The sequence below is a fragment of the Eublepharis macularius genome, chromosome 5 (assembly GCF_028583425.1).
Source record: "Eublepharis macularius isolate TG4126 chromosome 5, MPM_Emac_v1.0, whole genome shotgun sequence".
Taxonomy (NCBI): domain Eukaryota; kingdom Metazoa; phylum Chordata; class Lepidosauria; order Squamata; family Eublepharidae; genus Eublepharis; species Eublepharis macularius.
In genome coordinates, this window is record NC_072794.1 from 28973247 (window position 1) to 28987046 (window position 13800).

Genomic DNA, 13800 nt, shown 5'->3' on the forward strand with positions numbered 1-13800 from the left:
TGCTCAGCTACTTTCTGCAGAACATCTGCTTGAACTTGGGAGCCAGGTGAGCATGGAGGACAAGGTCATCTTGCTTGATGGCCGTTCAAGGCCAAGTTTCCTTCTCACAGGGCAGCTGCTTAGGGTTAGAAGCATACCACTCTTAAGAGTGCTGTCCAGTGCAGAGTGACTGCAGTTGAAGCCACTGACTCCAGTTGCGCTGTTTAACATGCGCGTAGATACATTGCAGCATCTGAGAATATTTCCGAGCTGGCAACACATCGAGAAGTTTTGCACTTCTTTTCCTTCTTTGTTCAGTGGAATGTGCCAGGTTCAACATGCTGAATTCGTCATCTTCCAAAATATATCTGTTCAATTCTTGGTCCTTCATCAACATGGATAAAGATGTTAAGTAGCAGAAGATAGAGCTGTTATTAGTTGCTGTGTGGTAATCATAGTGAATTAAAAGCGTGAATTCTCCTGTGCTTCATTAGCACCTGCTAATCGCTCTTCTTGTCAAACTTTATTGCCTAGCCATTTATACATGTGAAAGGGATGATGTATAAAGAAGGATAAATGACAAAGGCAGAAATCAATCATGCTTTCAAATTGCCAAACGGTTGATTATATTTTTGTGTTCCCAAGGTGGGTTTGTAGCTTCAGCAGTATGTTTCTTTTCCCTTGTTGTTAAATAACTGAATTATTGTCAAATGATTGGTAGATTTAGTAATTTTAACACTCTTATGTTAGTTGAAAATCATTTTAAATGCATGGCATACAGTAAGTATTTTCTCTGGTTGCTGCTTACTTCCATTGGCATCAAGGAAGTTGTTTGGCATTGAGGTATTAAAATGCCACAAACTTAAAATTAGATTTTTAAAAATTAAGATGCCCCTAACACAATTACGTGGTAAGCGTACTTTTGGGCTGCTTAGCACCTTGTGTTGACTCTGGGAAACATTCTTGGCTTTTGATAACCAGGTTAGGATTTGGTACTACTCCTTGGAATTCAGCCGTTTAAGATTTTTCCCACTTATGCTAATATTTAGGTGGCAATAGAATGCTTTTATAGCCATGAGTTACTTATCTGCATGTACTAGAATTATCCATATTGGTTTATATAGGGCAAAACATGGCCTGCATTTTTACATATTTGATATTTTGGTCCACCAGAGAATGTTGAGAGGGGTCATAAAATTGAGTGAATCAAAAATGTATATTTTCAAATTTAGCTCAGATTTTGAAATTTGAATTTTGTTAATGAAAATTCTGCTAAACAAAACATGCCACAGGATACCCCCTAGTTTATCTGTTTAAACCCCTTCTATATTATGGTTTATGCATTTAAAAGCACCCCTCATACACACTCTTTGACATCTGTGGTAGCAGCATACCTAATCCTGTTTGACTTGTTTATGAAGTTCTTTATGATGACTTCCCTGCCACTTGCGTCGGGGTGAATCATACCTATTGCCATTGATGCTGTAAGCCATCCCAACAACTAGGGAGCTTTGCCAGAAATTTCAGGGAATTGCCAACATCTATATTTTCCTCTGTCATTTCAAGCATTTTTATAAGACACTTTTTCCTGGTGCGGTTTCTGTCATGGGCACGAAACAAATGGTAATTTTTGGTTCTAATTTGTGGTAGGAAAAATTTTGTAGACATTCGTTAGTAAACATTGTGATTCTGTGCGTCGGAGACCCGCGTTGGCTGGGCTCGCTACCTGCTGACGATTCCTCCTCCGAGGAGCTGGAAGAGCCAGCAGGAGACCCACCCACAGTCCCTGAAGAGCCATCCAGTGACCAGCAACCGGGTTCCTCAGCACAAGATAGCAAAGGAGGGAGGTCGCGCAAGAGAGGCGGTTTGGAAACAGCAGAAGAGTGCGCGCCTGCAAGTGCAGCGATGGGCAGAGTTGAATGTTGAGGATGAGGCGGGGCAATCAAGTGAAGGTGAAACACTTGGCCCTCGCCCTCTTATGCCGTCCTGGGTTTATAAGGGAGCAACGTTGTTCACCACTCCTTGAGCCCAGCAACTCGGCTCCTGGAAGCTTCACCTCTGCCTTGTACCCTGCCTTCGCTCAGATAGATCTCCTGTGTCCTGACCTCGGCTTTGTCCTTGACCACCCCTTGCTTGTCTCTGCATTGGACTGACGACTCGGCTTTCAGACCTCAGCTCAGCTTTCTGACTCTCCTCTGCTTGCTCCCCTGATGAACAGACTTTCTGGCTCTCGACCCTGGCATGCTTTGGACTCTCGCTCTCTCCCTCCCGCTCAGCCTGGCACCAAGCCGGAACCCCAGCCCTGACCGTGACACTGTGCTAAGGTACTCCGGCTGAAGCCCATAGATTTCATTGGAAGAGAGTGGTGGCAGCCTGAGGCTGGAAGCAACTGTACGGTACTAGAGCAGTTACTTTGGTCTAATCCTGTTAGTTTCAGCAGACTTGAGTAACTCTGCATAAGAGTCCACTGTTCTACTTCATGAGAAAAAATTAAATATTTTATGTTGACTTGCCTATATGGAACAGTTATTACTCTCCTGATCTTAATACTATGTTTTCAACATAGGCAAGTTTATGAATATGTTCAGGAAGCTGGAACATACAGAAGGAGCACAAGGAAATATGTTAATCCTGGATTACTGCTTCACGTTATGATGGAAAAACCCCTTTACAATATGATGCAAAAACCCCTTAAAAGAAAAATCCCTTTATTTACCAGCGTGCCATCTCCTAGCCACTCTTTCACACATACACCATTCCTCTGTCTGTAAGAGAATCTTGAATATGCTGGTTTAGATCAAACGGTTAGAAAGATTACCATTTTATGAGCCGTGGAGTCTGATTTGGTGTTACAGTGCATAGGAATACTTTCTTTTACCAGCTAGTTCATCTGTTCAACTGGAGGCCTCTCTCTTGCCAATTGCTTCCTGATTAAAGAAAAAAGAAGAAGCAGATGTTGGTTATATGTGGTATATTCTTGAACTGTGAATGCGAATGTGAATTTATTGTATGTGGCCGTAGGCCTTCACAATCTGTTCTTGAACTGGGCACTCCACCCATATAAGTCTTTTTTGACTTGAATCCTTTTTCTGAATGGATGCACCTTAGATATGTTTTTGGGTTCTGTCCCCGTTCATGATATCTGATGCATAGTCTTGCAAATAACAGTTCCAGTTCTGTTTTCGTCATTTTTGGACATCCTGTGGATTGGTGCAGATCTAGATCATGCAACCTGTTGCTAGAAACCTTTACAACTTAATAAAGGATGTTGGGTAACAAATGAAAGCATGACCAAGTGTCTGAAGTCATACTTTATTAGTTGTCACTTGTCAGCTCTGACATCTCTTTCCTAGGTAAAAATGCAGGGAGATGTCAGAAGTGTTTGGTAATGAGTCTTGGTAGTTCCAGGAACTTTTTTTTTATCAGAATGTCACGGAATATCTGACACCATTCATAAAAGAGACAAATAAAGGCAACATTAAGATTGTTCTGTAAATAAATGCAGGATTATTGCTTTGCCAAGATTGCCTGCATCTTACTACATGAGATATTGCAGACAGGCAAATCATAGATACTCAAGAAATATTGAACGCTTTTCTGTTGCATATTCTCTTTGCAATTGTTTTGTATAGATACTCTGCCAGCTTGTTAGTATTAACCTTCTAGAGTTCCTAACTTTTCTTCCAAATCTAGAGATATTTAAATCTAGGAATAGTCAGTTAAAATGATAATCTCAAGTGATAAAGCTATAAAATTGTTTTTTTAAAACCATTTTAAAATCATAAACTGGGATTCATGTGAACTTGCATGCATTCACTGGGACTTTTCAGGGGTCCCTTTCCAGATAAACCCCATTGGTTGCCTGAGGAGTCATCTGTAAAGGTCAAAAGACCCTGTGGAGTGGTGCCTGATGCAGCATGAAAGGAGGTAGCCGAAAGTATACATTGGGAAAGTCCCTGAATGCATATAACCTTTGGGTATGTGTGTGGGGTTTCTAGGGTCCTGGCAGCCTAGGAACAGACAATGATGGTTATAGCCTTTCCATGCTGCCTGCCATGTTGAGTGTTACTTTTGATTCTGGTTTACAGGTGCCTTTTGATTTAAAATGTATGTGGTGAATTTGCACAAATGTTTGTTAAACTTGAAATACTACCAGACCTGATGTTTGTTCTTAGTAACATTCCCTTAATCTGTATGCCAGCCTGGGGTTTCAGTGCTACTGAAATTTTCACAGTAGGAATGATATACCTGACAGATCTTGTTCTGTGATAATGTGTTTGTCTCCACTGAGTAGTTAACATCTTTAATTAGCCCTAGCTAGGCTGACTCTTTAAGCTTGAAAATGAGACTTTCTCTGCAGGGTATAGGATTATTAAGAGCTTAAAGTTAATATATTAAAGTTGTGCTGTTAAAGGCAGATATTATTGCTGTTCTTGTCTGTTGTATCTCAAGGAAATAGAGCAAAGAGTCTGCATACAATGGAAGAGAAGGAAGAGAGAGACCAGTTATTCAGGGCTGCAGTGAGAGGTGAAGTGGTAGTGATATCCTGCAGGAGTCTGAGCTCTTTGGGGATAATCCAGGCCTCTTCCCTGAATTTTCCTCTTTAAAAGGAATGCTGAAACTTCTAGCCTTTTGATTTATGTCAATATAATGAAAACCTTATTGGCAGATGTAAGCATACAAGACATTGACCTGTTCCCATATCTATTGTAGAAGTTAGCGATTGCAACGAAATTGGGGTGTTGGCCAAGCAATGTATTTTTAAAGATTTTAAAATTTAATATTACTTCTATAAAACATCTAACTGTATATGACTAAAATGTAAAAAAATACTTATTTGAGCAGAAGGGCACTTCTTCTACTCGTACTTATTGAATGCACCCCCTTCCCGTTCCTACTATGGAACTCATATCTCACCCCACAGTTTATGAGAAGCTGTTGCTACCCCTAGGAGTTGCTTTTCAGGAAAGATGATGTTTGGGACCTAGGGTCATTCCAAGGATTTTGTGTGCCCTAAGTTTGGATGCCCAACCTCTTGCACCATGGGGAGGCAGGATGATGGTGCCCACCCTCTTTAACGCCTTGATGGGTGGTGGGGAGGTAAGAAAATTGTTTGCCCTTCTCCACTCTCTGCATGCTGCGAGAAGCTGCCACCTGCCTTCCCCTCAAGGCAGTGGGGAGGTGGGAAGACCGCCTGTACTCATTGTCCTCTAGCAGCAAGTCCGGCATCTTCCTACCTTCCTTGCCCTACAGTGGGTTTCATGGGACAGAAAGGCAGTGCCTCCCCTCCCCCTGCACAGTGGTGAGAAGCCACTGCTGCTGCTGTCTCTTCCCCTCCCTGTCAGGTGAGGTAAAGATGTTAAGGAACCAGCCTCCCCACCCTACTGATGGAGGGTGGGAGTAGGAGGCACACTCACTGCTGGATGTCCCCTGGGTCTGGAGTGCACCTGCTGGAGGCAGATCTCAGTGCTGTGCGGGTGACAGAGCTGCTTGGCACCCTTCCACCACTGGCACCCTAGTCAGTTACTTTGAACTGCATAGTGAAAAGGTCTCCCTGTTGATGCCCAATCCCTACAGTCTACTTTCAATATATGGTAATTGTTTAAGACTCTGGGAGAAGGTATGGTGATTATGGAAGGTACCTATCCTTATTAGTCGTGAATCTACCCACATGGTGGTGTAGCTCAATATCTCTTCTGCAGCAGTCAGCAGCACCCGCCTCCCCGACACTGGGAAAACTTGCACCCCTAGTCTGGCAGCTCCTAAGCGGCTGACTTGCTTTGTTTTTTATGCCAAATAAATGTCTGTTCATTTTGGGACTATTTGTGGTGAAGGTGATCCTATCTGAACATATTGTCTTACACTATATTTCAGTTGAGTTAGAAATTCCAGAGGGGTAGTGGGTTACAAGCTGTGTCTAACTGTGTGTGTTGTTTCCAGCAGCAGTTAATGAAAATTGGTCAATTGGCTTTCTGTGTTGAATATACCACAACTTTTTCTTGAGTTCTTTACCTCATAAGCAACTTGCCCAGCGGCTACAGAAAAGTTCAACTTGTCCCGTTCTTTCTTTGATATCCCTTTTCTTTTTGAGGTGTATAACTGGTTTCAACAGCTAAACTTATAACTTTGAAAACGTTGAACTCTAATGTATTATCATTAAACACATTATCTTATTGTTGCCAAAATTATTTATATTTAAACAAAAAGATCTTGAAATTGTATATGTCTACAGTGTTTTTTCACTTATTCCCCAAATTATAAATTACCCAAAACGCCAATGGAAAAATGGAAAGTCCTCTGATTTTTATGCTATGCATTTTTGAGTGTGAAAAACCTTGCCTTTGGAAGTGTTTTACTCCTTCTAAAAGATAAAATAATCCATAGGATTTTTTCCTGTGTTCCCCCTAATTTCTAGTTTTTCTGTCTGGTGTCTTAACTCTAAAATGCTAATATAACCTAATATAAAATGCCAATATAACCTTATATCTTGGGCATAAACCATTTGTGGTTAAAATGTGTTCAATTTGCCCTGTTCAGATGGGTCAGAGTATTCACAACACCAGGGACTTTTGTGTCAGAGGAATGCTCCTTTAACTAGAGGAAAACACTGCAATTACCAGAACGGATCTGTAAGATGCAAACCCAATATTTAATACAAAACATTGAAAATATGGAGCAATTGTGTTTCTAGGAACATTGGAATCAGGGGAGACTGCTGAAAATGCCATCACCATCGAGATTTGAGATTGGAGCAGTGTGCAATGCCATGATGTCACTTCCAGGTACAAAACTGGAAGTGATTTCATAGCATCACATGATGCTGGTCTCTCCCCTTTTGCTCTTGCTGCCCACTGAGTGGCATCAGGAAGTGGACAACTTGGGAGCTCAATGTCATTTGTATATTAACAGAGGGCATGGGTGGGAGTTGTTTCAGCTATTCAAGCAGCTGATGGTATGTGGGATAACTTTTCCCTCGCTTTTGGAGGTGGGAACATTTTGGTGTTATTTCTCTTGATTTTTAGAAGGGTCTTGTTTAGCAAAGTATTCTCTTCAGTTATGGCTAGCTGTATGTAAGCCTTCAACTCTGTTTACGGAGCTATGTTATTGTTTGTGCCTCTACCAACTCAGAAATAGCAGAATATATTTTTGTGCTAGGCAAATAGGGAATTTAAGTGAAATTATTTTCCTTTCTTTTTTTGAAGTTTATTTTATATATTTGCTAGTACCTTAAAGTAATTAGTAAAAGTTTGGGGTGGCTTAATGGTGCCTTGCTAATTATTTGAGGCTTAATTGTTTTTTAAACTGTGGGTGGTGAATGCTAAAAGTACAGAGTATTAACATTTAATAATGTGGATCCTATTTATTACTGATGGTGAGGAACATAACATTCTCGCCTGTATTATTTCACAGCTTGTGACATTTTTTTAAATGTACTTTGCCCGTCTGTTTAATGCATGTCTGCATACGTATTGCTTTCCGCATAGTAACTACCTGAAATGAGTAGCTTTCTGATTTAGTGTTCTCTTTTTTTTTTTTGAAAGAAAATAATGTAATTTATGGTGGTGTCGGTGTTGCCAGTGCAAATTGGCTTAGATTTCTTTTATCCTTTTTCGTCCACAGCAGTTGGAACAGATCCAGAAGGAGCTGAGTGTTCTGGAAGAAGATATTAAACGAGTGGAGGTGAGGCACCCAGCCATGGTGGCAACTTGAATAGTTTTTCACTTACATCGAGCTGTCTGCTTCACTGTGAGCCGCTGTACGAGATTTATGGCACTTGCTTCAGTAATGAGGAAAATGAACAGATTAAGCTTTCTGGTTAATTTGTTCATTTAAATGCTTGCAGTTTTCTGTTTGAGGGCATTTAAAATACTTGTGTACCTTTCAAAATTGTTTGTTAATTTCTGGAATTCGTTTTTGCATGGGCACATACATAATTTTGCAGTACTGTTGGGAGCTACATCATAACATTTTGGTGGCTTGTTCTGAGATGAGGAGAAGGAAAAAACGAAGTAACCCTTAAAATTGCCCTCAAAAGTGCCAAATAAAAGGCTTCGTTCGAAGGGCAAGAGGGAGATGGAAATAATACAGCAGGTTGCTTGGTGATTTGTTTTGCCCTTTTCACATACTCCTTTAGGGATGTGCGAGTTACAGTGATAAGTTATAAGATCTGAGGACTGCAGTTAGGCGTATAGAACCATGTGGGGTTCCTCCCTCCCAAGCTGTAACTGATGGAAAAACTAACGTGATTGTCCTTGTTCCCTTGTGTCTAGAATTCATTCTCATACCACAGCTGTACAGGGACTATGCTGCAGGTGAATCTCACCCACAGCACGGCAGGACTGTGAATGTAGAGGGCCTTAAATAGTCAGTCAAATATGCTCCTCATCTCACCTAGTGAGGTAATGGGGTAATGCCTATCCGTCTTGCCTCAGAACTGCCTGCTAGGTGTCTCTCTTCAGCACAAAATCAATATGACCTTCAGGCTTTATCTGAGACCTTAGATCTCAAATCTAAGGATTTCCTTCCTACCCATCAAGTCTCTTGAGCTGCATGAGTGGTTCCTTATATTGCAAGACTTTTTTTTTCCTTTTTAATATCTAGCTATTAGAGGGTGTCCTTTGTAAACATTTGTGGTTGTGGTAATATTGAACTGTAAGTGAAAATGGGCTTGGTATGTCTTAACAAATGTATCATCTTATGTGTGAACAACTGTCTTGGAAAAATTTTTACAAGAGTGTTAACATTTTTGACACCTTGAGAAGAAGACAGCTGATTTTTCTTCATTTGGGATGATCAGAGTTTCAAATGTGAATTGTTGGTCTCAGCTTCCTTTTGAATAAACAGAGTGATCTGGCAACCACTCTTTGGCTCAGCTGTGTAAGCAGCATGAAAGGATGAAGTCACACAGGTCTCTTCTGAGATATCTGGTGGTGGTAGAGAGTGTGCCCTGAAGTCATAGCTGACTTATGGTGACCCCTGGTGGGGTTTTCATGGCAAGACACTAATAGATGTGGTTTGCCATTGCCTGCCTCTGCAATCTTCATCTTTGTTGGAGGTCTCTCATCCAGTTATTAAGCAAAGCTGACCTTGCTTTGCTTCTGAGATCTGATGAGATCAGGCTCAACTGGGTTGTCCAGGTCAGTGTTCTGAGATCTCTAGAAATCTGTAAAAGAAGCTGAGTAGAAATGAGCAAAGGAATATGTGTTAACGGGATGTAAATCTTACTTTTGTGTAGTTACTTTAGCATGACTCTCTGTATTCCAGGAAATGAGTGGTTTGTATTCGCCAGTCAGTGAGGACAGCACTGTGCCTCAGTTTGAAGCTCCCTCACCTTCACACAGGTATTCTATTTTTATTTATTTAAAACATTGTTATCCCACCCTTCTGCCCTTACAGGTACTAATTAGTTGCTTTATTGAGAAGTGCCGTGTGGACCACATAATATATAATACAATAAGCTGGCTGTGCTGCCAAAATTTCTCTCTTTTCTCCCCTTCTCCCATGGCTGTATGCAGTGGATTACCTAGTCTGATCTGAAGCATTCTTAACAAATGTCAGTCAGCTAAATGGGATCATTACTTGTGTTCACCCCCCCAAAACGGTCCACTTTTGGATGAAATCTACCAGAAAAAGGAAGATCACTCACATTTGTGGCCTCTGATGGGCATACATAGATTTTGCCTGTAGAGTTGAGTGTAATTGTATAATAAGCACTAGGACAGTTTGCATGGTAGCCGTTGTCTTTGGCTCTTTTTGCTTGTTGTATATACAAGCTGAACTGAATATTCACATGGCCAAATGCTAAATTTTAAAAGCCTTGCTTGATCCTTCCTGCTTGATTGCTTTTCTCCTATTGAAATACCAGTCTGTGAGAGCTCTGTTCTTATTGTGTGATGTACCTCTATAGGGAGGAATGCAGATGATTGCCAAACACTTGCCAGGTGACAAAAGCCCACATCTGCTAAAGCAGGGTGCTTTCTATGCTGCCTGGTAGCAAGAGCCTGCCAGTTGCAATCTTGACTGAGGGATGGTCACAGCAGGTACAAAGGAAGGATTGTGTTCTCCCTTCTCTAAGCAACCAGAGTTCTTTCCTGTTGAATAGCTGCAGACTGGTGCCAGCTATGGAGGAAAATGCAGGGAAAATGTGGAGCTTAACTTAAGGAAGGGTCTCTTTAGCAGGTTAATGAATCACTACTTTTAGTGTATTGATTACGATCTTTGCTGGGGACATGTACAGTTCATTGCTATTGGAATGATATTGACCTCATCTGTGTTAAAGTGCATTTTAACTGCGCATACATTCCCATGATGGCACCCATCTAAATCTGCCAAACCCATATAATCCTTAAGAACTGCTCTTCCATGTCTTCTTTTTCAATGATACAGTTCATTAACTGGTTCCTGTGATGGCTTAATGCATAAAAGTCCTTTAGTTCATTACGATAAAACAATGGGTTGAATCCAGCAGAAGGCACAGATAGCTATGATTCTTCTCCCATATTCTTCTCCCTCGACAGTCCCGTTCAGCACTAGAAATGTTGATTCCCATGCCTGAAGACCCACATGCATTAAAAGCTATACTGGTCGGATGATTGCAGTATGGAGGGGAAAGGGATAAAGGTGCTGCTCTTTCCTCTTCTGCCAGCAGAATGACATTAACTGATAGAAGAAAAACACGTGATATTACAGTCTTATTCCACTTCAACTCAGTCCATTGAGCATTATGGCTATTCGTTCACAGAGGTCCTGGGACCCTTTCACAAGGGTCAGAAGGGATGGCTTGGGAAAGTAGAAAGATCCATGATCCTTGCCCATAGATTTCTGGATCCAACCCAATGCTTCCATCTGTATTTGGACGGTTGTAATATAGCTGTGACTAACATAAGTCAACTTCCAGATAGGTAAATTTTTGAGAAGGCACATTGCTTGTGCTTTTGTGATACACAGCTGAAGAGCTGTGTTTGGCACACTCTTAAGCCATTATTTTAAAATTAATATTCTGCTATACTATCTGCTCAGAACCCTGTTTATTACAGTTAATGTTAAATCTATAGTGGGAGAAAGACGCATTCTGTAATGTGGACTCAGTTTGAATAGCTTTAGTCCTACGAATTCAGATTAGTATCTAAACATTAAAGGGGATATCAGTTTTAGTGTGATGGTTCCTTTGTCCTTTTAAGGACACTCCTTATTTGAGTAATTTCTTCCTTCAAATTCTGGAGACTGGGATGAGCAGTAAATTTCCTTAGTAGAGGAGAACATTCCACTTTTGGAAGTAAGACAGACAATCCCCTGGATGGGTCAGGGCATCGCCCGATTCTGCACCTACTTTCCCAGAAGGAATAGTCTGCCTACAACTTTTTTTTCAGCTCTCTTAAGTCTAAGCTTCCTTTCAGAAAGGATGTGAGTCTGTTCTCCATCTTTCATTCTTTCCCCTTTTACAAGAGAAAGGGAGACTTTAGAAAGGGAGCTGCATTGAAAAAGGAGTCTCATACCCAGGGAAGTAGGAGATCCTCTATCCTAGGGGTGACCAGGGGAAACAGGAAGTCTTCCTGTCTTCAGCACTCTTGGTGAATGGTATCCTTGGTGAATTTTGGGGGGACTCTCTAAGCCAGCCTCCCTCCCTCCCGGGAATAGACACACCAGTCTCCAGAGACGTGCAGGATTTAGGGAGATAAATTAGAAAGCTCCCAAGCTCCTTCAGACAAGGAAGAAGAGGAGTTGTCTGGTACAGAAGAATGTGACACTGATTCCTCCTTGAGTAGGCTTTTTCATGCTGATTCGTTCCCATCCTCCTTAGCAAAGCAATTTGAGTGCTTCGGCTATGCTCATGATAGACAGAAGTCCCATTATCAGCTGGTTCCTTTTAAACCTAAAGGCACAGCTGAGATTTTCCCACAGGGGGGCAGTAAAGACCATATATTCCCAAGTCCTTTAATAACCAACTTAAAGATTTGACAAATCCATTAGTAGCAAGAAAGGAGTCCAATTTTACAAAGAAATATTATGTCTACCCAAAGATACCATGGACACTTTCTAAGGTCTAACTGCAGATGCCTTAGTACTAGCCCTGGTCTCTTGTGCTGTCTTTCCCATGGTTGAAGAAGGAAACCTCAGAAATCCTGCAGATAAGAAGAATGAGGTTGCTCTGCACCAGAGGATAAATACAACCAGCTGTATTTCCCCTGGTCCAGGTCAGAGTATTTCCCCTAGTGCACAGTTCTGATCATGATATACCCAAAGATAGGTGGGTAGGCATCCTGGATGTGCAGATTTACCAGTGTATTTTCTGGCTGAGCAATGTTTTAGAATGGCAGCTGTCCATATCCCCCTGAAAGATCTTCAGCAGGAAAAATGGCTATCATCCATTTACTTCAGGGAGGCCCTAGTTGCATGCCCTGATCTGATGGACTTGCCATAAATTCATAAGGTTTTTTCAAAAAGGTCACTATTTCCTATTCAGAATGCTTCTATTCAGGCTCCCAGGATATTTACCAGCATAATGGTGGCTCGCCTTCATTCTCAGGGGCGCATATTAAATCTTATCGAGGTGACCTTTTGTTACATTCCGGATTTCTCCTCCAAGGATGGGGGAATGTGCAAACTATGCTGTCTTCTTTGAGGAAAATGGATTCTTCATGATGACTATAGAGAAGAGTTCTGACTCTTGCCATGCACTTGATTCAACTAGATGTGTCCATGGGCATGCAATCAGCATACATGTTCTTCATGCTCAAAAGATAGGAGAGGATCCTAGCCAGGGCTTTTTTTTTCTGGGAAAAGAGGTGGTGGAACTCAGTGGTGGAACTCAAGACCGCACAATGACGTCACTTTGGGTCAGCTGGAAGAAGGGGGGAGTTTTTTAAAGTTTAAATTGCCCTTGGTGAAAATGGTCACATGGCTGGTGGCCCTGCCCCCTGATCTCCAGACAGAGGGGAGTTTGATTGCCCTCGGCGGTGCGGAGGGCAATCAAAGCTCCCCTCTGTCTGGAGGTCAGGGGGCGGGGCCACCGACCATGTGACCATTTTTAAGAGGTGCCAGAACTCCATTCCACTGTGTTCCTGTTGGAAAAAAAATCCCTGATCCTAGCTGGTGTCCAAATCCGCTAGAATAAAAAGCTCCACTAGAACAGAAAACTCTTGGGCAATCTTCAGGGGTCATTGATTTCTGCTGTTTACTCTGTTCTTTGTGTTCGATCCCACTCTTGCTCCCTACAGTGGTTCCTTCTATCACTCCAGAAGCAAGGAGCCAAATCCCATCACCAGTCCATCCATGTCTCATTTTAGGGGAGGATGATGCTGTTATAGGGAGAATGTATGTTTGGTCACATTTACTTTGAGTTTGTGTTGGCATCTTCTTTATCCTGAGCTGTTAGATAAACCAAGGAGCATTCCTGACATATGAGGGAAGTATAATTATATCCACAGCCAAAGTCATCTGTGTGTTCTGCAGGTTGACTAGGGCTGTAACAGGAGCACCAACCTTGCTGACAAGGAAACACACTGGATCCACCAGCCTTCTGATAAGACCACCTTAACAGTCCCCCCACCCCCACTCTTGCAGATGTTCTGAGTGTCTGTGAGTCTAAACCTTACCAGGTGCTGGTCAGTCCACAACAAGGGCAAAGTGGAAAATTCCACCATTACCCAGTGTTGCCCCTGTGTCCTCAGAGAAAATCAAATCAAGTATATCCCCTACTATGTGCATAGGGACTAGAATGTTTTGAAACTACCCCATGTTTATCATGATGGCCACAGTGTCCTGAGTTGGTCCCATCAGGTTGGCCTCTGCATTAGTGTTGAAGTCTTCAAGGACAGTAGA

General features: G+C 41.8%; 1 protein-coding gene across 2 annotated transcripts in view; it reads left to right on the forward strand.

Moving 5' to 3' along the window:
* The window catches only part of COP1 (COP1 E3 ubiquitin ligase), a 184174-nt gene that overhangs the window by 20137 nt on the left and 150237 nt on the right, over window positions 1-13800 (forward strand). For both annotated transcript variants that reach the window (XM_054981241.1, XM_054981243.1), the window contains exons 7-8: window positions 7600-7659; window positions 9244-9320. In XM_054981241.1, coding sequence (XP_054837216.1) covers window positions 7600-7659; window positions 9244-9320 — 137 coding nt within the window. The remainder of the gene's footprint in view (window positions 1-7599; window positions 7660-9243; window positions 9321-13800) is intronic.